Source organism: Rhododendron vialii, chromosome 12a (assembly GCF_030253575.1).
Source record: "Rhododendron vialii isolate Sample 1 chromosome 12a, ASM3025357v1".
Lineage (NCBI taxonomy): Eukaryota > Viridiplantae > Streptophyta > Magnoliopsida > Ericales > Ericaceae > Rhododendron > Rhododendron vialii.
Genome location: NC_080568.1, coordinates 8104805 through 8131335, shown reverse-complemented (window position 1 = coordinate 8131335; position 26531 = coordinate 8104805). Strand labels below are relative to the sequence as shown.

General features: G+C 36.8%; 2 protein-coding genes across 2 annotated transcripts; both read left to right on the top strand.

Annotated features, from left to right (window-relative positions):
- Positions 1-5196: 5196 nt before the first annotated feature.
- Positions 5197-12566, top strand: LOC131310445 (probable methyltransferase PMT2). The gene is made up of 7 exons (XM_058337448.1): positions 5197-5525; positions 6606-7260; positions 7390-7600; positions 7779-8073; positions 9762-10148; positions 10381-10458; positions 11984-12566. Exons 2-7 carry the CDS (start codon positions 6613-6615, stop codon positions 12216-12218), a joined length of 1854 nt encoding a protein of 617 aa, XP_058193431.1. The 5' UTR covers positions 5197-5525; positions 6606-6612; the 3' UTR covers positions 12219-12566.
- Positions 12567-17601: 5035 nt separating this feature from the next.
- LOC131310444 (protein PHYTOCHROME KINASE SUBSTRATE 1) lies at positions 17602-19950 on the top strand. Its single transcript, XM_058337447.1, has one exon. It carries the CDS (start codon positions 18395-18397, stop codon positions 19745-19747), a length of 1353 nt encoding a protein of 450 aa, XP_058193430.1. The 5' UTR covers positions 17602-18394; the 3' UTR covers positions 19748-19950.
- The last annotated feature ends 6581 nt before the right edge of the window (positions 19951-26531 follow it).

Below are 26531 nucleotides of genomic sequence, written 5' to 3'. Positions count from 1 at the left end.
TTCACTCTGATATTATGGAATAACGCCCCAAGCGAAGGGCTTAATACGTCAGTTGAAGCATGATAATTCGGAAGACCGGGATCGTACCCACGGGAATAATTAATACGACTTTGCTGAATTTGTAGATGTAAGCTCGGGTTTTCGGCTTTTAGACAGTCAACTTGGTTTTTATGTGTGTAGTGGAAATTAAAAGGGGCTAAATTGAAAAGCGAATAAATTAAGATAAAAGACAGGTTAGGTCTAGGAATTACTAACACTCACGACTCAAGTTAAACTGCATTTCTCACCCAAATACGCGGTTCAGGATACACAATTAAGGTTCCCAAATCGAAAAATAAAATGGTTCGATTACCAAGCTAGCTCTAGAATTTATTTAGCAAATGTCTCGTGCGTCAGAGCTTCAAGCATCATGTGTGGTAAGTAGGCGATGCTCTTACCTACATATGATCAAGGAGATTAACACCTTAGCGATTTGACAAATAAATCCGAACCCCTCATCGATGATTGAACCAAAGGTTTAAATTTTATGGTGAAAACGCAATTCTACTTGAGCCATGAGGTGCTAATCACCCCATGACCTAACCTTGAAAAACTACTCACCTATATCTATTGAGATAGGAGCAAGCAACAATCTACTTAACATAATTGAATTAACAACACTAGAAGAAAATTGGATTAAACGATAGATCGAAAGAAGACGACAATATCAAAAACTAATTAATGAAGACAGAAAATAAAGATTCAAAGCTGAAAATTGAAGAACAATTCAAATCTAGATCTTGATCTAAAAATTGATGTAAGCAAATCTATTCTACTTGTTTGTACAATGACATCACGGGCTTTTATACTCCAAGGTTCGCGCACGAAATATTCTTAAGAGATGCTCTGAAAATCTGCTCTAAATCCCTCGGTACCGATAGCAAAGGCCTTACGTTGCTGTGCTAAGAGCTCGGTACCGACAGAAGTCAAAATATGGTATCAATACCGAGCTGCTTAACTAGTGCCGCTGAAACCTTGCTAATGCCCTAGGTACTGATAGAACAAATCGAAAGGAATCCGTACCGAGCTGCTTATCTCCAGCACTTAACTTTTGGTCCTTGCCTTGGCCTTTCGTGCCGTTGGGTCCTCTTCGGGTCTTTCCAGCCTAAGCTTTGGGACTTCATTATTCCGTTCTTGATCATCTTTGCGCTTCGAATAATCTTGACAAGTTTTGGCTTTCAAAAACCCTGCTTTGCATGATTTTTTCTACAAAACAAAATAAAACTACCTTTCACGGAAAAGCAATTAAAAACCACTAAATTAACGGAAAAAATAATTAAAACTAGCCAACTAACGCACCCTTAATGTCATTGTCGGGTGCTTATCACATAAAATTAGAACGAAGAACCAACGTACCTTAAAAGTAGGTTGCTATCACTGCTTTTTCAAAGATGTTACTATCACTGCTTTCAAAAGTGAAGGAAAAGATGGGTAAAAATCACCTAAATAGTCCTTAGAAATACAATAGAAAAGAAAGGAAGACCTATCCAAAGTGAATTATGAAATGTGGAGTTCTAATGCAAGTGAAATGCAAGGAAAGAGGTACCAACAAAAAAAAAATGCAAGGAAAGGCAGTCTCCAGGTGTGTGACCAATGGATTAAGGTAGAAAAACAGAAAACCTATGAGTACCGATGGAAAACGTAGGGAAATCGTAAGGACGGTCGCGCCGGGCCGTCTCCGGGCACCGGACATCGGATCCGAGCCGTCCAAAAATTCTTTAAAAAAAAAAAACGAGGGAGCCCACACGAGAATCAACGGCATCCAATGTGTGTAGGATGCTTGATAATATATACACGAAAAAAATAGTATTTAGAAAAAGCAGTGATAGCAGCTCTCGTAGAAAAATCATAGTATGATTCATTCCCTTCACTTTCTTCATGGATATGCCTGTATCTGCTCTTTACAGTAAAAAAGGTTGCTGGCTCACGAGAAATAAACAGGTGTAGGCTACCAACACATTTTCTCATGTCACTGCCAAAAGTAGCATTTCTTGATCCGTGACATAAATAACTCCATACCTAATTCTAGATTTCAACATAGCAAAAAGAGAGGCTACAATTAAAAAATTAAACTGCAAGTCACCTCTAAATTCTTAAAAAAAAAAAAAAAACCACATAAAGGGAATCGGTCTACAGTGGTAGATTTTTTCAAAACTTTTAGGGAAGTTATTTTGTCACTCCCCTTTGTGTCTATATTAGGTGATTGTTTTGTGAGAGAAGGAGAGTGGCGTTAGAGAAAAAAGGAAGTGACAAAATCAATTTCCGACTTTTAATGTATAAACTAAGAGGCCATGACATGAAGAACTGAAAACTTTATACAGAAAATTTATTTCAAAACTTTGTACAAAGATTGGCTATACACAGGTCATGACATGAAGAATTCATATTTTACCAAGCCTAACTAACGCACAAAATCTTCAAAATCTACCAAGCCTAACTAACCCATCTTGTGGCCATGACATGACCAAGATTTTTTGTCAGGTATCCGAAAACTAAACCGTAGAATTTGGAAGTGACAGCCACCAACAGTTTTCGAAGTTTCTAAACCGAACGAAAACTCAAGTTGGAAAACTTTACAGGCCGTGTATTAGTAGAAATCAAACTCTCAATCAAAGTTTGGAAATCCAACTCACAATCAAATGTCATGTATTAGCAGAAATAACACTCCCAATCAAAGGCCGGGCGTTAGCAGTGGGAAATCAAATTCTCAATCAAAGGCAAATTCCCAATTTCGGAAAACCCTAGTGTGAAATTGAGGATGAGGGGAGTTTTACCGTAGAGGGAGAACCAAATTAATTTCGTGGATATGGAGAGAGAGAGAGAGAGAGAGAGAGAGAGAGAGAGGTATCTGAGAGAAAGAGTAAACACGATGGAGAAGAGGGAAACAGTTAGGTAGATAGGCGTGAGTATTGAAAATAGTTTGGAATCAATGATTTAATTCAACGACCGTAACATATTGTGAAATTGCAATCCAACAGCTAGTAAGGTACTCATATTTGTATGAGTAGATAAAAAATCGTTCTGTTTTATAATATAGAATATAGATAGATATACTATTTTTTTTGAAATTGATTTTGACACTTCTCTTTTTGTTAATGTCGCTCCCTTTCTTTCATAAAATAAATCATCTAATAAAAACACAAAAGAGAGTGACATTAGCAAAATGGAGAATAGCAAAATCACTTCTCTTTTTTTTTTTTGAATTCATATTGTACGAGTATATACTATTGGAAACGCCCGTTATTGTAAACTTTAAAGCTTACCCCATCATTCCCACAACGGTTAGCAACCTTTATTCGGTGAAGTTTTTTTCAAACCAAAAAAAGGGGGTATGTGGCCCCCACTGGCCCCACCCGGCGCCGTGCGCGCCACTTACACGGTTACACCACAGCCCATCTCCTACACACATCATCGTACTCCCTATGTTCTTGGACTCAAATCCTCTTCGTTAAAAAAAAAGAAAAGGACTGAATTATCTAGGCTCTGTTTGATGAAGTTGTCAATTTTTTACTATGTTTTGTTTCTAAAAAATAAGAAATGATTTAGTTTATTTATTAAAAATAAAACATGTTTAGTGACTCTAATAATTTTTGTTTATTTATTTTTTGGGCAGTCGAAAGTGTTTTCAAAATAAATGAAAAAACAATTTTTTGTGTTTCTAGAATTTTTGTAAATTAGTGAAATTGATTATATATTTTGTAAACAAAACCAGTAATACAAACATATTTATGGTGTCTGTTTCAAAAAATATATCAAAAACAAAAACAAAAAATTGAAAATAAAAACTTTTCCAAACAAAGCCCCCGTAGTTAGCTTGTTTGTGAGGACTTATGATCTAATGTGTCCGTATTTGAAAACATGTTGAGAACATTCGTGACATTGAAAATCAAGTTTATCAGATATCATTTGATGTAATTTAGAAACACATTTATATTACTGACATTATAAAGATTATTACAACACCAATAGGGTCTAATACTCATTTATAAAAAGATAAATGTATTTTGGAATTACATATAAGTGGTTTTTGATCAAATCTGATTTCCAATATAGTTAGTGTTATTGATAAGAAGTAATCTGGGAATGAATTCGATCATCGAAGCGAGCTCGGAAAAATATCACAAACGGGCCAACTTGATGCTCCGGTAGCTGATGAGAGGATCCTCTACCTACTTTGTTTTAGAGATTAAAAGCTAGAGAGACAAGGGATGAAGGGTCAAGTTCGGTAAGGTGGCGGGTTTGGTCCCACACAATTAGGGGTGAGTATGAACCGAATTGGTTTGATTTTATAGTAATTCAAAAACCAAATCACTACTTACGAATTATGAATTTAGAGAACTAAACCAACCCATAAAATTCTTAAAACCAAACCAATCCAAATCATTTAATGACAGTTTGGTTTCGGTTTTAAACCACGGTTCACTTAAAATTGAGATATCATCACTATAAACTATTTTAAGTACTTAAAATTGCATAGATAACTTAAACTAAAAGTTATATTGAAATTAGTATATTAAAATCATCAAAACTCACTAACATTAACCAACTAAATAAGAATAGAATACATTAGAAAATAAGTTACCTAAAAAAAAGAGTAGGAAATCACTTGACTAAGTCCAAACCGTGTATGTTTAGCGTAATAAAATTATAGGAATAGAAAGTTTAGGAAATTAATATTGAAAGTGAAAGAAAATAATAGGTAGGAATAGAAAGCTTAGGAAATCGATATTGAAAGTGAAAGAAAATAATAGGTTGGTGGAATAGAGTATTAAATAAGGAAATTAAGTTTATTATTAAGTATATCTAAACAAATTATATATATATATATATATGTATATATATCACACGATTCGGATTGGTTTGGAACCAGAACCATTAACATATATCCATAAACCAAACCATTTAACACGGTTTCTATTTTGTTTAAACCGAGACCTAACCACAACATTAAAAAAACCAAACCAAACTCTTCGGTTTGAATTGGTTTGGACTGAATTTACTGTTCCATAATTATTTTGCTCACCCCTACACACAATTGACCCCATAATTCGGTTTTTGGGATCATACCATAAGAAATGATTTTCTTGTGAATTTTTTTAGTATCGGGGCATCGGACCGGGAAGTAATTAATTGAGATGTGCGTAGGTCGGTTCGGATAGCTCTTACCATAGAACAAAAAAAAAAAAAAACAGAAGAGGGAGAGAGGAGGGACGAAGGAGACGGGTGTTCGATTTATATTAGACTTGGTTCCTATAGGATGCTCTGTAATCACACGCTTTTGTCGGTCGAGATCGAGGAAAGATTATGCACATTTCACTGCACACACCTTTCACACCAGATCTGTGTCTCATTTAGGGTTTTCTAGCCTCTACACACAGAAGAGAATTGAGTAATAAAACTGAGAAGCATCAAGATCGGTGGTCATCGATAGTTTAGCAACCGAAACCAGATCTCCGCTCGTTAACTCGCACCTCTTAATGCTACAGGTATACACGAGATTCACATCTAGAATCCCCATTTCATTCTGCTAAGTTGATCCATTTTTCGCCAACTACTCTGCAAATTTTTTTTTTTCATAACTCGGGTGTTTTGGCCGGCGCACCTCGATTAATCCTGGGCACCAATCCCACCCCCACCCACTTGCGGGGTCTCACTATAAAGTGTGTGGAGCCCAAATGACCCAAATTTTTTCTCCACCACATATGTGTGGGTGCGTGATAGAGAGGAGTTTGGATAATTACTCAGAATTTTGAGTTGCACAATGTAGAATTTGGTGGTTGATGAACTTAACACACACACTTGAGAGCACTAAGAATGAAATTGATTCCGACGAGAAAGCACAACAGATAATGTATCTGTGCTCTTTCTAGTGGTTGGAGCCCACAAAGATTAATGCATGAAAAATCATCGATGTACCGGTTTCAACCTAATTAGATTTTCAGCAAGGAGTTATGAAGCATGGTTACTTCTAAAACCCCGTCGTAGTACTCGTACCGGGTGCCAGTACTTTGGTATGGTACTTCTAAAGACGGACCGGGTACCTGAAACACGTACTGAGATTTTTCTCCATGATTTTTGCCGTATCCCGGAAGTATACCAATATCATCAACCCGTTTCCTAGCTAGTTTGATAAGACTTTATGTAAGTATGCTGAACATGATTCTAACATGATTCACTTAAGTCATTTAGCTATTTCCCTGAATTGAAGTGTTATTCTGTTGTGTGTCCTTGTGTTATACATTGCTGTATATTATAGAAGTACATTTGTTAGAGTCACACCCGTACCCTACAATTTTTTGGGTTTTGTTGTACCAAGTCTACCGACATACCTCTATCGTACCATTAGCCGTACATGTGCTTCTTAGGTGAGAATAGAAGAAAATGAATTAACTCCTGAATTTTGTATCTCGAAGCTCATAAGACATTAGTTTCGATACAAAAGCCATGTATCCTGCGTTGCTCGGATTGCTTTTGGATCTGCAAAGGAAATTTTCATTATCGCTAACTTTGTTGCTCAGATTTGCTTTCCGTACCTACTATTTGCTAATTTTGAGAATTTCTTTCAGGTGCGTTATGGCAACAAAGTTAAATTCGGGTGGTAGTGGGACTAGGAGTTCCGTAGCCATTTTTGTTGTAGTTGGTTTGTGTTGTTTCTTCTACTTACTAGGAGCATGGCAAAGAAGCGGGTTTGGAAAGGGAGACTTCATAGCTCTGCAGATGACAAAGGGTGGAGCAGACTGTAATATCCTTCCTGATTTGAATTTTGAGACGCATCATGGTGGTGAAGCTGGTGTAGTAGATGATTCTGACTCAACTACAAAAACGATTAAGCCTTGCGACCCAAAATATACTGATTACACCCCTTGCCAAGATCAAAGGCGTGCCATGACCTTCCCAAGGGAGAACATGAATTACCGAGAACGACATTGTCCTCCAGAGAATGAGAAGTTACGTTGCCTTATTCCAGCACCCAAGGGGTATGTGACCCCGTTTCCATGGCCAAAGAGTCGTGACTATGTTCCATATGCAAATGCACCATATAAGAGCTTGACAGTTGAGAAGGCTATTCAGAACTGGATCCAGTACGAGGGCAATGTATTTAGGTTCCCAGGTGGAGGAACACAGTTTCCACAAGGTGCAGATGCATATATTGATCAGCTTGCTTCTGTTATACCAATAAAAAATGGGACTGTTAGAACTGCATTGGACACTGGTTGTGGGGTATGTTGATTTTATCAAATCTTCTGAATTGATTTTTTCCTGCTTTTCTCTGAGGAATTGTACTTATTTGTCCCCTTATTCTGCGAGATCTCTTCAATTAGTCCTCTAAAAATGGTTTATCTGCTTCAGGTTGCCAGTTGGGGCGCCTACCTGTGGAAGAGAAATGTTATAGCTATGTCGTTTGCACCAAGAGACTCACACGAAGCACAGGTTCAGTTTGCTCTTGAAAGGGGAGTGCCTGCTGTTATTGGTGTTCTTGGAACAATAAAAATGCCCTATCCCTCTGCAGCCTTCGACATGGCTCACTGTTCTCGTTGCTTAATTCCCTGGGGGGTCAATGGTGAGCATTACATGTGGTAGTAAATATTCATGCTGAAGGAGCATGTGTTTTTGATAGCACCCCTCCCTTAAAAGTTGAAAAAGCTAGTGTTCCTTTCACGGTTTATCTCTGTTGTTGAAAATAGAAATTTTGATGGAAGCAATTTCTCTCATTGTACTTTTGAATTCTAATTATGTAGATGGAATGTACATGATGGAAGTTGATCGAGTTCTTAGACCGGGTGGCTACTGGGTCCTTTCTGGTCCTCCTATTAATTGGAGAAATTTCTATAAAGCATGGCAGCGTCCAATGAAAGAACTTGAGGAGGAGCAAAGGAAGATTGAGGGGATCGCCAAACTTCTCTGTTGGGAGAAGAAGTCTGAGAAGGGTGAGACTGCTATATGGCAGAAGAGAGTAAATGCTGAATCATGTCGTCGCTCTGAGGATGATTCTCAAGCCACATTTTGCGAAGCAGCTGATGCAGATGATGTCTGGTATGGAGCTCTCTTTATTTTGTCATTATTGCCTTTTTGTTGAGTCATTACGATGTATACTGCCAATTCTGCTATTTGATTTAGGAAAACAGTGTAAAGGCCAATAACTGTAAATATTTCAGTCTGTGTCTATCCTTTTCTGCTGTATAATTTCAGTCTGTGTCTATCATATTTTTGGGTGTTGCAAGTATATTACAGAGAATCCTTGTGAGTGAGTTGTTTAATCCGCGAACCAAGATCTTTTCTCTATGTGGTTGTTGTGCACTCTTGAGGGTTTGAGTTGGCCTGATGGGTCGGTCCTGATGTCTTTGGGCCCAATAGCTTTGCTCCCATCTTGGGCCAACTCGATTAAGTAGCTCGGCCCATAGTTGCTTATCCCAGACCACATGTTCTGTTGTGCACATGTGAGCTCCCAATGCCAGATCTCTCCGGGCTGGCTGGTCCAGCCTGATTGGGCAGCCCATTTTTCTGGCCTAGTCTAGCCAATTTGCCCTGTGAGTCTTAGTCGGATTTAGCCCACTTCAGTTAGCATCTTTAATTGAGCTATTTTTGTCTGAACTGTCATGCTAACAATTGCTGTTAGGGGGGAATTTAAAATTGTTGTACTAGCAATCGTCTGTTGGGCCGGGGTTAATGTACAATTAATGTCAAAAATCTTACCACTCCATTATACATGTCACACATGTTGAACTTGTGTGTTTCCCCTGGATTAACTCTAGTTGTCGTCAAGATGACTTTTGGTCTGTTGACACTTTGACCTTGAACAGTGCGCATAGTTCTCTTACAATATGTATTTATAGATGCTTGGCAGTAGAATTTGTTTTCTTTCTTTTCACCTTTGTTCAAACGTTGATCCTATTCCAACCAGATGGCTAATGGGGCCCGGCTTGAGGTCACTATGTTCTGACTTCGTAGTTGCTTCTGACAAATTGGTGTATTATAAAGGATAAATTTAGTTAGCAATAGCGCTAAATTGGCATTTAGTGCTAATCTAGCACTAAATTGTCAATATGATGTTGAAGAATACAGCGAGATGTTTGTTTGCTTGTTTTCTTTCCCTATTATTACCATCATCCTGCGTAAACTGCCTATGCTTTGATGGTGGTGCAAATTTGTTATGCTCCATTGTTATAATGTCTCAGAAAACAAAAATCTTAGGGAGGGACTAGGGCCAAAAACAAAGATCTGAAGGGGAAGAAGTTGCATATTTCAAACATGGACAAATGATAGGGAGAGTAGTCTCTTCCTCCTTGGTTATCCTGCTGATTTATCATTTGTCTTGTTCTTTGCTTTTGTGGTTCAAAATAAATATTAGCTTAATGTATCTGATCATTCTTTGAACAAGTTACGTGGTCTCCAAAATAATTCATGAGATCCAATATTCTCCATCTAGTCAAGCAACGTGAAACTTATTGCAGATTAATGTTTTGGCACCTTGTCTGTGAAATGTAGCATATTTTCCTTAATGAGCATATAAGCTGTTAACATCAATAAGTGGATAATCTGCTCCGTTATCGAGATTAATTTCAGTCATGCCTCAGATGTGATTAATACCCTAAGTGACAATCTATGGACCCAATCTTTGACTTAAATCCTTCTATTGAGAATTTGTTCTTCTGTCTGATATGTGCACTTTTGTGCTATAAGGAAAAGGCCGATGCCTAATCTGCTTACACTATGGTTGCTAGGTACAAGAAAATGGAGAAATGCATTACTCCATATCCTAAAGCTAACAGGGACGAAGATTCTGAAGGTGAAGTGAAGCCATTTCCAGAAAGGCTTAATGCAGTCCCTCCCAGAATTGCTAGTGGATCTATTCCTGGAGTCACAGTTGACACATACATGGAGGACAATAAAACATGTAAGAAGCATGTAAAAGTTTACAAGAATACTATAAAAATCATTGACTCAGGAAGGTATCGCAACATTATGGATATGAATGCTGGATTCGGAGGTTTTGCTGCAGCACTCGAATCTCCTAAGTTGTGGGTTATGAACGTCGTTCCCACCATAGCAAAGAAAAATACCCTGGGGGTTGTATTCGAGCGAGGATTGATTGGAATCTATCATGACTGGTATGACTCCTTAACTTCTCTAGGCTAACATAGCAAAATTTTCTTTCCATGTCTAGCTTTATCACATTCGTTTTGAGAATTCTTTGGTTCGGTTACTCACTTATTTGTATATAAAGACCTGCAAGTGATGGTTTTTGCCTGCTAATGTAACTTGCTATGCCCATTTTACTGATCTGTGCTAAAGTTATTTTGTGTATGCTACAAATTTGGATAACCTTTTCACTTGGTTCAGGTGTGAAGCTTTCTCCACATATCCAAGGACATATGATCTTATCCATGCCAATAGAGTTTTCAGTTTGTACAAGGACAAGTGAGTAGTTCTTTATTATTGTGCCTCAAGTGTTTTCTGACTAAATAGTAAGCCTTTTACTATGATTCTTGCCTATATTAAATGGACAATTCATTAAAAGTGTGTTGGCTTAGGAACCAATAGATAGACACAGCACAGAGTCACGGACATTGACGCGACTATATGAATTGCTGCTGGAGATGCTTTTATGTCAGAATGGGATGAATTGCCCCCTGAAGTATTGGAACTAATGACCGTTTGAGTTGCCTTTCGAGTCTCTTAGTTATACCTTGGGATTACTATTGTTAATGTTAGGTCGTGCATTAACCATTGCACGATGGAACTTTTTGGATGCGAAGTGTTAGTCATAAGGTTAGAAAGTGAGGTGAGCAATGTCGTCTATCTGTTCTCAGATTGTAGCTTAGTTGAGTTTGGATCAAGCTTGCAGTATCAGGGACTAAACTAGTGTTCTTCAACTTGTAAGCTCAAGCCTGTGCACCTGTGTCAATTTTCCATTTCAGTTTGTTGTGCTTTGGTAAATCAACAATGGAATCACTTTATGCCATTCACAAAAAAAAGAAAAAGGAATCGCTTTACGTACAAAAGGAGACTAATAGAGAAGTATGCAGAGACGAGGAGAAATCTTTTGTATTTCAAACTTAGAAAGGTTATGACAGCAGACAGGTTGCCCAGCAATGACATTATATAGTTAGTGACAGAGAAAGAGGGTAATGGTTAATGCACGACCTAACATTATTCGATATCAAGTACAGATTCAAAAGCATGAGATACCAAAAACTGAACAATTATTCGTTATCTATGTTTGATAGTACTAACAAAGGACATATTGTGAAATGATGAAACCCACATTACCCACCCAATCAAAGTTGGTTGGCTACTTGGCTTAAGTGGAGGGGGGAATCTGCTATATTATGCAATTGAAGGATACTTCCAAAATTGAAATAATGTTTTTATGGAACAACTACAAGAGTTATGATGCTACGGAGAGACAACATATGGTGAATGAATGTATCTGAAATGAGGAGGTTGTGTGGCATGACTTGGAGAGAGAAAGAACTCAAAATGAAAACCAAATTAGTATGGGTAGCCTTAATGGGAGGTATGTCGAGAAGAGAGAGATTAAGAAGGTTTGTGTACGTACAACGAAGTCCTGTAATGAAAAATGTCAACTAAAATCTAGAGGAGGGGAATGTTAAGAGGGGAGGTCCTGGAGGACCTAAACTGAGAAGGATTTCATGTTGCCCAACATAGTTGTTGGTTTGGTTTATTTAGGTGCTCACCTGCCATTCGTTTGACCTAAACACAAGCATTTCTTTTTTCCGTAATGCTAAACTCATTTTAGTCATGCTGGGAATAACTGTACGGAGTCTGCCATACTTTAGATTGCCTTTTCATTTCTGTATGTTTGTTTCATTTATGCTGGTGAGATTCGGGGTTCGAACAGTTTCTCATGCATATAGTAGTAATTGAGTTGAGACCGATTGCAATTTGACGTGTATATTTATCTCTTGCAAAATCCCCACAGATGTAATTTTGAAGACATTCTTGTGGAGATGGATCGGATACTGCGACCTGAGGGTGCAGTCATAATCCGCGATGAAGTCGATGTGATTGTCAAGGTGAAGAAGATAGTAACCGGGATGAGGTGGGTTACCAAATTGATGGATCATGAAGATGGCCCCCTTGTCCCTGAGAAGATACTAATTGCTGTAAAACAGTATTGGGTTGTGGGAGACAACAACTCCACATCCTCTCAGTGAATGGAGACTAGTATATTAGAAGGTGGAACTCCGGCGTGATGGCGTGACCCGTACATTTTCTCAAGGCCATTTTTTGCTGGAAAATTGTTTTAGTCATCTGGAGGGGGCTCCACGTTGTATCTGTGATCCGCAGTTGATTTGCGTTCGCCATACAAATGATAAAAGCTGCGGTTGTATGTTTTATGCTAGTTGTTTGTTTCTTTTGCCTTTAATGTTATGTTTTGACATGTATGCACAATTTTAATGCCAAAGATCATGAAAAAACTGCCCGCTACAAGGGCGTGTTAATATTCCCAGAATTCCAACTGTGATGGTTCTTGTTCTTCTTTTGCTTAGTTTTGCCCAACATATTATTATAGTTGATAAAATCAGCCTGTTAAGCTATACTGTAACTTATTTGACCTCCATCTCAATGTTCATGAAACAGCAATTACGTGCTCGGAGGTTATTGGTTCGAGCTGGTGAATCAGCATCGACACCCTTTGTAAGGTTACGGGTTCAAGACGGCATCGATACCCTTCGTAGTAATCTAACCCAGTAATGCCACCTGTAAACAAAATTTTTTCCCTTTAACTTATTTACTAAATGAGCCTATTCTGTACAAACGAGCCCAGCTAATCAACTTTATAGTGCTGAGCTCAACTAGTTTATTACACGAGTCTAAAATTAGAGCTCGATAATTAAATGAATTGAGCCGTAACATGCCGAGTTTCTAGCTACTCGTGAGCGAATCGATTCGTTTGTAGCCCTTAAAGTAATGGGGTATTCAAAACCTTTTTCTAATGATAATTGTCAAGATTCCTCATCAATCAGTAGGCCGAGAGGCAATTTTCAAGTCTTGAGGTGGAGGGTTGTCATCCCTTCTAAATCTTCACTTTTTTATGTTAGCGAGATACACCTTTGCACGCATTTACAGACACTCAAGCTCCGTTTGTTTGTTTCGATGTAAAATGTTCATCAGTAAATATTTTACACGCATTTTTACAAACACTCAGGCTCCGTTTGTTTCGATGAAAAATATTTTACATTGTTTTTGCCCAACCAAACGACAGAAAATGTTTTCCTTTCAAATTACCCGTAAATCATTTTTACGCCTGTCTTTTTTCTCACTTTCTTCACTCCTACACTCTTGAAAATTGAACTCTAGCGAGGTTATTAACCTTGAATGAAGTGTATAGGCGGAGATCATTGGATATCTTCCCCTTCCTCCCTTATCTTATTTCTCATGTCATATTTTGTTTGGTAATTTTTTTTGTGTATCAAACACTAAAAAATACTTTACACAAAAATTATTTGTTTCAAAATTATTTTTGAAAAAAATTTTTACATCGAAATAAACGGAGCCTCGTATGCGAATCCCAACATATATAATGCATTGATGCCCTCATACCACTATGGGGCATGGAAGAAATATTGGCATGGGCAAGTGTATTTGTTTTCTGTGTGATGCATAAAACCATCACGTTTTTGTGGCAAGTGTGTTTTGTCTTCCGTGTGATGCAACCCAAATCAAAGTAGATGGATTAAAGAGAGGAAATCTCGAAATTTTTGCAAAATAAACTCCTTAGGTTTGGCCAAGTATGTATGAGAAAGCAATCGTACGGTTTGCCTCCAATAGATTGCAAGTTCGAATTTCACGAAATCAAAACATTTGAGACCTTGGAATTATTAGAGGTTTGCCTGGTCGTGAATTTTAAGACCCCATTATTAATTGAAGTGCATGCAAACTGCCCGCACATTTGATGATGCACCCCATTCTACTAAGACAGATAAGTATTTATGTTTTGAATTAAAAGTAATGTATTATCATAAAATGAATTGTCTCGTAAAACAGAAAATAAATACTTTAAAATTAAAAACCTTTAACAAGAACACCCTCAGTTCTACTGCATCACCATGTGTAATAGGCTCTTTCCTTGCAGTGTGTGGGATCCCTCCGCCCATGTTTGTAAACGTGTAACTTGAGTGTCACACCAGCAGTCTGGCATGACTGTCTTGTCTTATCTCTAGCTGGTAAAGGCACAACAGCCTTGCCAAATGTCAGAATGTTCAATTATTGGACACCTCTTTTTCCCAAATTGGACAGAATATGATCACCCTCCTGTGACAACATATGTAACAAAACCCGAAGGTACCAAATGAAAAACTTCCAAATTGATCGAATATGTTTTTAAGGGTGGCTCGCCTCTGACCGGATCGGAAGTAGATTAGTTAAGATATGTGCAAACTGATCCAAACACTCTTAACCATCGAGAAAGAGAGAGGGTACCCCTATTATTGGAAGCAAGGCCTGATTTATATTTGCAATGGGCACCGAGGATCTTCCGTGGCTGATATTCCTCTGTTCCAAACTCAGAAGGCAACAAAAAGTGGTGCAGCTTTCTGTTATGTATCTTGTGAGGCAAAAATGGCTAAATTTTCAAGTGAATGCGGGTCGGAAAGCCTCAACGTGACCTTATTGCACTCGCGCTTTTAATTCTTGCTTTCAAATTATGAGACCAAGAGCACGATATGTGTGACGGTTCCCAAATCACACATATTTTCTCATTTCTAAAAAAAATTGCTTAATCAATTGCCGTCCAATATACTCACACCAACCAACTTGACATACCAACTTGATTGGAGTTGGAATATTGTGGTTTATCAACTCTTATTAGTATCTTAATGTAATGCTCTTTAATTAGCATTTATTTTTCTAACTAAAAAAACACATTCAATCCTTCCATGTGAATAATCTTGAATTTTGTTTTCAAAAACTATACTGGGAGGAGACTAGAGTCTTGTAATATTAAATCCCGAGACAGGTTCCATGAATCTGCCTCTTTACCTAAAAACTGGAGGCAAATTTATCTACGGTATTCATCTAGGAAGAAGCCCCTAAGGGCACTTGACATGGAATTTTAGTACCTTTAATTCTCTATGTTTTTTTTTTTAATTTTTATAATCGGATGTCCGGATTAACTTACGTGCACTTCAACTAATTCAGGGCTCTGAAGATAACGATCAAGCATAACCCCTAGTGGTGATAGGTAAATCTTAACCACCGTTGTAAGGATGATTGTAAATAGTGTATTAATATCTATCAAAAAATACATATTGCTATCTGTTAAATGTGTATTGAAACCAGGGGCGGAGCTATATTGGGGCTCGGGGGGCCCCGTTCCCTCCCCTGGCTCCCCGAAAGTTCGAGTTTTAAATTTTTTATTTTGTGTATACCTGATTTTAAATATTATTGATAATTATCTGTGTATAAATACTTATAACCTTAATAATTTTGGTTTGATTTTATAAAAAAACAGTTATTTTACATTCTCATTTATCAACTTCTTTCAGTAAAATAGAAGCACGTGATAGTTGAAGTAACCTAAAGAAAAAAATAAAATGATTGGTATTCTTTAACTGCATTAGGTGACAATAATTTCAATGAATAACTTTAATGTATTAGAAAGCCAAAAGCCTTATGATATACGTAATAAGTATTCGTCTGATAAAAAATATATATCTATTAAGCCGACCTCCGAAGTTAAAATCTTAACTCTGCCACTGATTGAGACGTAGAGATTTTTTATCCATCAGATTACCAGCTTTCTAAAGAGTAGCATGATAGGGGGATATAACAGATGAGGGGACATTAGATAAGTTATAAGAACTCCTCAATCTTGTCAATATTTGTGAGATGGTCTTTTGCACCACACATTGCTTTACCTGTTAGTAATACAGTATGAGCCATGTGCATGGATAGACCCACTGCCCAGTCTTTTATGGATTTGATTGATAGCATTTTGGTGTCCACAACGACAGAAATATAAATGGAGAGAGACCCAGAGTAAAAACCCACGGTTAGCCCTTCCTACTTAATGTCATGTGGTTATTTTTTTTCTACAGTAAGAGATGTCCAGATAGGCTTATGTGCATCTCGACTATTTCATTTCTCTGTTCGGTTAAAAACAGACCATTCATACACGGGACTAGAGAATTCGTAAGAAATTACCTTATTGCGGCATGACCCATAAATTAACCTTTTTTGCTGCTAATGCATGCAATGTAGTTATCACCTCACGGTTTTGGGATTAAAACTGCTAGGTACCTAGAAAATTTAAGGGACTCAAAACTTGGTAGCATGGTCAGTGGTGTCCAGGCCAGTTTATGCATACCTCGACTAATCACATTTCCAATTTAGTCAAAGACAAATCATCCACGCCGAGACTATGAAATTTGCAAGAAATTATATTCTTGCGCTCCTAATCTCAATAATTGAATCCTGATCAGCTGTGTGGGAAACAAACCAATGGCGGCTCCAGAATTATGTAATAGGTATTCAGAAATTACCTTAACTCTATCAGTTGATCTCTTAACCAATAATATAATAAGTACAAAATGTCATATATTAGTATAAATAAAAAAAATAACTACAAGACGAAATGGTAACTTAAAAATATGTACTTGAAAGTTGCGTAGTAGATAGTTTTTTTGAGAATGGAGGAGGATATATATATTTTTTTACAGTTGTTTTAGATGAGATCTCATATTTTGTGCCAACATTTAATCTGCATATCAATCTACTAGAACACTTTTGAAAAAAACTGTAGCGAATATGTTGAAACTGATCTTCTCGAAAATATGTTGTTCTTTAGGATAACATGATGAGATTTAATTTTCTATTGTAATTTGAAATTCAAAGGAATATTATTAAGTTAACGGGGTTTGCAATGTAGTTGATTGTTTTTTAAAGTTTTGTCTGTAATTCTATTAGCTAACAAGATAAAAATAAATAAAGTAGTTATAATTGCAATGAATGCGAAATTAACACATTTAGAACCATCGACAATAAAGGTAGAGAGATAACGCGGAGCATAATACTTACACCAATAAATTCTTCATTTTCAATTTCTTTATTATGATTATGAGTTTTATTTGAAGTAATTAATGTGTTAAATTTTCAAATATGAATTACGTGGCCGTGATTGGGTTATGATTGAGTGTTCAATTAGTTTTGAGTTGGGTGTTCAATTCTTTTTGAGTCAAGTGTTCAAGACTATTAGAATTGAGTATTCATTGATGTTTAAATTGAGTGTTCAAAAAAAGGCTAGCTCGTAATTTTTACATATATATATTTTAAGCAAAAAAATTTTATTTGATTGTTCAGTTGACCATGAAAGGCTCTATGTAGAGCCGCCTCTGAAACAAACCGATCAACAAACCGGACTAACCTTGGCTGGTTGGCCCTACTCAATGCCATGTAGCTGTCACCTTATTTTTAGTTTTGGGATCAAAGACATGTTCGAGTCTGTTGGGCACGTTTTCAAAAGATGATGTTGCCGAAAGCAGAAGTTTTGAAAAAAGAAAACGAAGACTTCACCAAACAACATGCTTGTGTCTTTATCACAAGACTGTAAGTTCAGCCACAAGGTTAATAAGCACTTGGGAGTACTTGCAATAAACTTACACAAAGATGGTATGGAACCGTTCGATACAAGTGATTTTTACAAAATAAAAGGAGATCCACGTGCTTCCGATTGGTCGCGGGCTAGCATTCTGTCCACGCAAGTCGAACCATGGCGCTTGGAGCCTGCTACGCTTTAGTATAAGAAAATTGAGTTTCGCATTTACTACTACCAACGGGTTTTGATAAGATGGCAAGTGCTTGATCCTAATACTTTCGGATGATTCCAGACACTGAGACACGTATCCGAATCTGTGGACATAGAGCTCCAAGCATATATAATGTCCTTCTCCACTTGGTTTCATAACTCTCTCTGTTCATGCTCTCTCCCTCGTCCTATTCCATTTCCTCCCCCTCTGAATTCAAACTTCCTTTCCCCCTTTCTCAAACCTAATTTTCCTTCTGAAATCCTCTCCTTTCTCCTGTTCTAATGTTTAATTCCTACCTGTTTCTCTCCCCTGTGGCTCACTTTCATTTCCCTCTTGTTTGTTGTCTTCTACTCATCTCTTATTAAGGCTTCCTCTTCAACCCTTTACACAATACAAATTTTCCTCTGTTGGGTCATTTTCTCACCTCATTTTCCCCTTCTCCTCAAAAAGAAATTCCAATTCCCATAGCAAATACTGCCCTTAGGAGAGCGACCCAGTAACGCTTCTCGAAGTGTTTTTTTGGTTCCGGTTTTCCCTGGAGAGACTTTGTCAGCATCCATATCAAGAAGGCCGGGTTTCCAACAATGGTGACCACACAACCCTTGTCCTTGGACACCACCGACCGCCTCCGCGACGCCTCCTTCTCCTCCTACCTCAACTCCCCCGAAAAAAGCATTATGAGGAAACTAGCAGAGGATCCCAATTCCCTATTCCTTGGAAGGAAGAAAGTGGAAGAGGGAGAAATCGGCGTCTTCGGCGCCGAAAAGTACTTCAATGGGCTAATGGGTGAGGAAAATCAAAGAGTTTCTAACAATGTTAGTACCAAAACACAGTACCAGAAAAACGCACCGATTGATATAAGTCATTCGAAGCCGAAAATCCAGCCGAGGACTCCAAGTGTTTATTCTGAGTCAAGTTGGAATAGCCAAAGTGGATTGTTACAAAGTGTGAAAAGAAATCCAAGTCAGAGGAAAGGGAAGAAGAGAAATGGGAAGAATTTTATTTCCAGTTTGGGGTGCAGTTGTTCTTGTAATGGGAAAAGTTCTGTTGTTGTGGATGAGAGAGGTGAGGAAACCAATTCCAAGAAAAGTCTCAGCTGTGGGGGATTCCAAGGGAAAATGGGTAAACAAGAAAGAACCAAGACCGGTTTGGACCCGGTTGATTTAGCCCGGATTAAGCAATCCGGGTTGAACCCATGGGTCGTGGAGGAAATCCATTGCAAGAAGATTGAAGAGATGGGAAATGGGTTGAGCAGAGAGGACTGTTTTAGTTTCCCAATCTTGAATTCCACTCCAGGAGGAAATCCAAATCCCATGAATTTCCAAGAAAATCAAGATGGGAAACAAAGGAACAACTCATTGGAGGTGTTTGGTTCTTCTGTTTTAGACAAGAGAAACCAGAACTTCTTGATCCTCGAGGGGAACCCGATAATGTGGGGATGGGAAACTGATTCCCGGGCCGAGGAATTCGAAATCCCAAGAAGTTGTGACGCAATGTACAACGACAACGAGAGCGAAGCGAGTTCCGATTTGTTCGAAATCGAGAGTTTCGCAAACAGTGGAAATTCGTTTCTCGGGAGGAATGGGTCTGATGAAATATCGAGTAATGTCACGCACACAACTTGTTATGCCCCGAGTGAGGTTAGCATAGAGTGGAGTGTTGTCACTGCCAGTGCAGGTGGATTTTCCTCTGTGATTTCTGATTCCGAGGAATTTGTTAGCAATTCGAAAGGAGTTACAAATCCTCGGAAAATGGGTCCGGATGGGAAATTTTCCGTGGGGGGTAAGGAAATGGAGAAGCGGCCGCCCGGGAATCTGTTGGGTTGCAAGAGTTACGAAGCGGTGAGAGTTGCGGGAGACGCTTATATGAGAAGTAAAAAGGGAAATCTTGACTCGAGGAGGCTATACCGGTCGAGCCGAGAAGGAAAAGGAAAATGAAATTTATGATTCGAACAGAGCCTTATTGGATTTTTTATTTATGCTTTGTTTCATTTGTTTTTTCGCTGTAAATAGTGAGTATGAGGGAGGGATATATTAGCGATAGCATTGGTTGATTAATGTTGGGGAAATAAGTTTGTTTACATGTTTAGGTTTTGAAAAACTCGTCACTTGCCAATAAAAAATAATCTCGTCGGGCCTTATTCGTTCTGGAGTCTCAAAATTTTTGGTTACGGTTTTTAATAAATTTTTTCTATCTATCTCTCTTTACTCATTACTCTTAAAAATCTCCCTCAAATTCAAACCGAACAGGGTCTTCTTGGTTGTGAATTGTGATGGAGAATTTAACACAAGAAAAATGGATGTTTGGGTGAGTCCATTTGGATTGGCTTGGTATGATGAGGATTATCAATTTATACTAACAAGGTGCTTTATTTTATGTGGGTGCAATCGCATCATTTTAACTTGGCAAACGTATTAAAACGAAAATAATAATTTGGCTCAAGAACCGACTCTGAGATAAAGTTTGTGTTGCGGCCACTTTAAGCTTGTGTTACAAGATGAACGGTTTAGATTACTGCAATGAATGCTTGGTAGGGTCCACAATGGGCGGTGGCGGAAAAGTCATTATGTCGTGTTAGCTTTTTCTGGTTTTTATTATGACGTTATCTTTGTTTTTTTCCCCTTTTTTTTGAGAAATAATTTTGCCATTTCTTTTTTTGTTAACGTCACTCCCCTGCAAGTGTATTTTTGCACCAAAAATACACTTGCAGGGCAGCGGTTAACTTTTTTTTTGTTAACGTCACTCCCTTGCAAGTGTATTTTTTTGTTAATGTCACTCCCCTGCAAGTGTATTTTTGTACCAAAAATACACTTGCAGGACAGTGGTTAACGTCTTTTTCGTTAACATCACTCCCTCTGCAAGTGCAAAAATACACTTGCAGAGCAGCGGTGTTAACAAAAAATAAAGTGGCAAAATCAACAGTCTCTCATCTCATCTATATATATAAATCCCTTGAGCATTTGTTTTTTTGGTCTCACATAACTTTGGTTCTCGTATGTTTCTGAGGATGTCTATTGCTTGGTAGAGCACTCCTCTTTGGAATGTTCAATTAGTGAGGATGTTGAATTTTTGTCCATATCCTGAAGCAGTCAAAGGACTGCAGCCTCGATGATAAGACTTGAGATTTAGAAGTTTGTTCTTTTTTTTAAATTTTATGTTTGAAATTTCTCATGAGCTATCAACTTCTTTAGAATCAGTACATACAAGGTCTCTGGCCTTAAATGAGGCCACCGCTAATGAACGGTGAAACTAATCTTCAGAATTAATATATATAGATCCGTAAGCTGACCCTGATACCAAATTATTATTATATAAAATAAAAAAATAAAAAGAGGACCACAAGCAGGGAGCTAGGAAACATTAATGCATAGTTTGGACTGTTGGCAAAATGAATGAATGAATGACCGAACGAACTATGTGGCTGAATTTAGGCCTATATATAAAGAAGAGGTTGGGAGAGTTAGATACAAGAATATTATCAGAATTTTTTACTATGTGGCTCTAAAGTCCTAATCATCAGAAAGGAACTACTAGCTGGCTTCATAGGATAGGATTTGTATCTTTTCTTTTTTCCTTCACAAAAAAAAAAAAAATCAGATTATGTCTTTTGGGCCCTTCAACAGAGGTATAAGTAGCTCTACCAATCGAAAAATAAAAGAAATCAAGAAAGTTGGTCTTGCTATAATTTAGCTAGAGGTAAATAATGACAAACTATTGAGGTAATTAAATTTTTTTTTTGGAACTTCATGCTCCCTATAACGATAACGAGTTAAATAACGAAGCCAATAATTGAAGAAACTTATGATCTTACGTTTTTCATTTTAAGAGGTTAATTCTTATTGTTTCGATCATTGTCACTATTAATGATAAGTAGCTAGTATTGACAAGAAAATTGCTACGTTCGTACGACCACAAAGTTGTACCATTCACCCTAGAGGATTTCTATTATAAAATTCTCTCACACGAAAAGATGATGCCAGCACCTTTTTTTTTTTTGTTTTTTTTTGACAATCAAAATCATCCCACATATATTATAGATAATAAATAAACAGTACAATCATCCGATTATACGGCTATGACGTGTGTAGACTCTTTACTTAGAGCATCCGCAATGGGAATAATCAAAATCGATACTTAAAATGTGCCACGTCAGCATTTGATTATCCATTTAGTTCATAATCAAACCTAACAAACTTGATCTCCACGTTGGTTATTTTTGTATCTCTATAAAAAAAATCCCATAATACGCAATGCATCTATATCTAATTGCAAACGAGTTCCAATCACGCACCCGACCACACAAAATTATTCGTCTCGATGAGACGATTCTAATGTGAGGTGTTTTTTAATTTTTTTAGTATTGAGTTTTGGTTATTGGTAAAAGTTGTTAAGTTTGGTTATTTAAAGGTCAAAATTTGATGAGTTGCTAAGAGGTTGCTAAGTTTGGTTATTACAATATGAACACTTTTTTAAACAAACATTGCTAACTTTAGCAACCTTTTAGTTTTGATTATTACATTGTGATTTGTGGATGCTCTTAGATATTAGTAGTAAGAATTTGCAACCACCGGCCAAGAAAAGGAAAATGAGAGGAAACAATTTTAGTAGTTCTATTGCTTCACTCCATGACTTGATTATTATTATAAATTCATTATTCCAATGAAAAGTGGAAATATGATTTGGAACCATCCCAAACCTCGAGGTTATGGAGTTATGCTTGGTCGTTACGTTCAATGTCTCGGAATTAGTCGAACTGCGTGCAAGCTGGCCCGAACATCGAATTATATCAAAGAAAAAAACAACTTAACTTTATGCCCACATCAGTCTCTTCACCTTTTAAACTTAAAGGAGAGTTTGACTCAGAAGTTTGCTTTTGCTCTTTCCTCTCCATCGTCCTAGCTAGAAGAAAAAACAAGCATTTGGTACTCTCTTTCCACTTTCTAGCATGTTATGGCATAAACGAAAAGAACGGTATAAAAAAGAAGCAAAACTGTAATTGGCAAGGCAGATCAAACATCCATTTCACATGTCCAAGTTCCGTTTGATTAAGAAGAAAATTATACTGGAAAGTAAAAACGAGAGAACGTAAAGTATTAGAAAGAAAGCGAAAAGAAATTTCATTTTCTTACATGTGTTTGGTCGAAATGATTTTTTTTTTTTTAATTTGAAAGGATCTTGCAAGAAAAAAAAAATATATATATTCACTAACTTATCCTTCATATACATAACGGATCACGATGGGAAAGGAAAAGTTGTGGAAACAATGTCATAAAATGTGGCACCTTTCATAAGAAAATAAAATTTCCGTGTGTTTTTTTAGTAAGAATGTAAAGCTAGCTCTGTACTCTCATGCTTTAATGAGTTGTACAAGAAAATCCAATTGCTTACACTTTCTCGTATTTTCATGCTAATTAAACACCAGAAAAGTGTTAATATTTTCACTTTCTTACATTTTCTATCACTTTCATTCTATTCAAATGGACCCCAAAATTAGTCGTTATACGCTTAAGCTGATCTAGCCTAGGTAATGCAAAAAATAGTAAAAAAAGAATAAGAACTTCTCCAGTCCGATAGAAAACCATTTATCTTGATACAAACACGTTTTTCGAAGACGTACTAAATGAGATGTTTGATCAATATGATTTTTGTCATGACTAATGTTTTTCGATAAACTCTAAAAAAAAGAATGGTCGATCTTTATAACTGTTGAAGTAGGCCTGGAAATGGTAGGAAAGGACTGGCAATTATTGGGTTGGACTGAGGGAGCTTTCAATCACATCTCTATAATGAGTTTCTTTCTTTATAAGTACTATATATCAAGCTAGGAATGCCATTTGGAGTGACAACACCACCAACCATTCAAGCCAAAGCTCAAATTTGTTCACCCTGCAGATATGGTCACTTGACAACTCTCTCATCAATGTGATTACAAAATTGGCCAGTTTTCATCTAGCAAAATGAATTTCATGTTATTCAACAAGCTATTTATATTATTCAACAAACCAAATAAATATTGTTCACCTACTTTGTCAGGTGAGTGAACAAAATCTAACCCACACTTCCTCATGCATATATGGAATTTATGTACGAGTGGGGGGATCAATTGAATTGTCAGCTTGTGCGCACCTCGACTAATTTCGGAACTCTGAAGTTAACGATCGGGGAGACCCTCCAGAGGCCCCAAAGTTTGAAATATTTGGCCTCCGTGGAATTCAAATATACGATCTCATGATGAATAAACACTTACTATTATCTTTCTTGTACCCACTTGGCCAAGCCCCTCGGTTAAGAAAGCTTTTCACAAAATTGCCCTTGAAAATTTTGCTGCTTCCACTAGATTCTTGAAAATGTTGTTGTTCACTATAGTTGCAGGTTACCCTCTCATTCCCCCTTTCAAATGATCTAAATTTTCACTTTGTTCAAAAAAATTAACTTTTTATTTCCTAAATTACAAAAAAATAAATTCCATTTACGTTATCTATAAAGTTTTGTTAGATGAAAATTCTGACTCCACCTCTTTTCTCAGGTCTTTTTTTTTTTAATTCAACAACCCGATTATTGGGCCATTTGGCACACACCTCGACTAATTCTCAGGTCCAAAGTTAATGATCAAGCAAGTCTCTGGTGGTCCCAATTTTTGAATGTTCGACTTTCGTAGGATTCAAACTTACGACCTTTTTGGCAAGCCCAAATTTTTTCTCAGGTCTGTTAGGTTGCCTGCAATCAATTCTTTCTCCTACCCACCATGGCCTTATGAATATGATCATGGGGTCCATGATGGATAGATCCATTTGGAGTTAATGGTGGAAAATTTTGAAAAATGACAAACGGCAATTCCGGATTATCCTATCAAACAGTTCCTAACTAGAAAGATACATCCCCTTATTTAGACCCTACATTTTACTATTTGAATTGAACTGCATTCCCTTTATCTTGTTCGAATTTTCCAAACAAATAATGAAGAGTACAATTCAACCCTATTTTTATATTAGCAAAATTATTATTACTATTTTTTTTATCAACAGTCAAGCAATTCATTTCATTAACAATGCCCGAAGGCAATAGATTTCATTCCAATAAACAGGAATGAACCAAAACTATTAAATCTAAGACTTGAGCTACTTCGAAAAACACACCAAGCTAACAGGCTCATGGACACACTGTCGAGGCAATCCAACACTAGGTGTCGGCATAAGATAAGAGTCCTGTTCGCGACCAAGTAGTAGAGGATCCTAAGAGAACCTCAGCTCAAAGGCTTTATATATGTTGGTGAATTTTTTAACGTGCTTGGTCTCATTTCACAAAATATGACTCATCACTTTTTATTATTCGAAAGCTTGCGAAAGAATTATAGAATAATCATGTCGGAACCGTCAATATGTTTGTTAGAAAAATTGGCTTTTTGTCTCACATTGATTGAATACTAAATAGGTAATCACTAATTATAATATTAGAAAATCTCCGATTAAATTTTCCAGGTGGATGCGAAATTTGTATGTGATATCAAAGCGGGGCTCTTTCCATTTCACATTAAAAAAGAAAAAGACCACATTGATAGACTCACAAATAAGGCTACATGTGAAGGGAAATGTCAGATAATATAAGTCTCATAGTGTTTCCTATGAAATAGACGATCACATAATATTGAAATCTATGCATATAAATGATCAAATTGGTCTGTCAGTAATTGCTGATTACAAAATTCGAGCAATTTTGAATTTGTCTCATCATAAAAGACAATGTAATGTAAAACATCGAGACTTTTTTTTTTTTGTGTGTGGATAAGCAAACTTCAAGGCTTATTCGTTCATAATGAAATGAATCTGTTCATATATAGAATCAAACAAACAAAAATGGTCATAAAAAAATGCCTTTGATGATGGAGTTAATATTAATAGTATATATAATATATAGAAATATATACTCCATGTACTACACGGGAATGAGATAGATTCATGATCTCCAGCATTACATTTGGGAATTAGAAAATTGATTTGATTGATAGGTTCAGCGAATTAATTAAGCTTTTGGCGTGTTTGACTTTTTTATTTTAGGTTGTAATTTATTAATACTCTATGAGTATCTGTAAACGCGGAATGTTTATGTTCAAAGTTTTTAAAAATAATAATAATAAGCACAAAAATGATTCAAAAATCTGTATTATTTTTGTCTTTACTCAACAAAATTTAGTTTTGAACTTAATTTTATAGTACTTTTCAGATTCCTCCCGTTAAGAAAAACCAATAATTCACAAAAAAAATTGACAAAAAAACTGACTAATGTGAATAAATTTGAACAAAGACAAAAATTATCCAAATGGCTTATTAAGCCAAACCTAGCCATTAGTGGTCAATTTCTTCCGAAATATGAAAGTTTTTTTTCTTTATTTTAGAGATCCAATCCCGAAATATTCGGATGTGGTTAAGAAGTGATTTTGAAAAGATAAAGATAGAATGAATGCATTTGTGTTGATTAAAATAGCAGAAAGAAACTCAAAGCAATGATTAACAACCAAATGTTTGTTAATTTGTTTTTTGGTGAACCCTATGACTGACTTAATGGATAAGTACTCGGAGTTTCTCGCTCAATCTATGAATTCGATTCTCCATAACCACCGGGTGGGACCGAACATGCTCTTTCAGGCCCGTAATGTATCGCTCTGTGAAACCATAACCTCGGCCCCCCGACATTGCAGTTTGTTATGTGATATTGAGAACAATA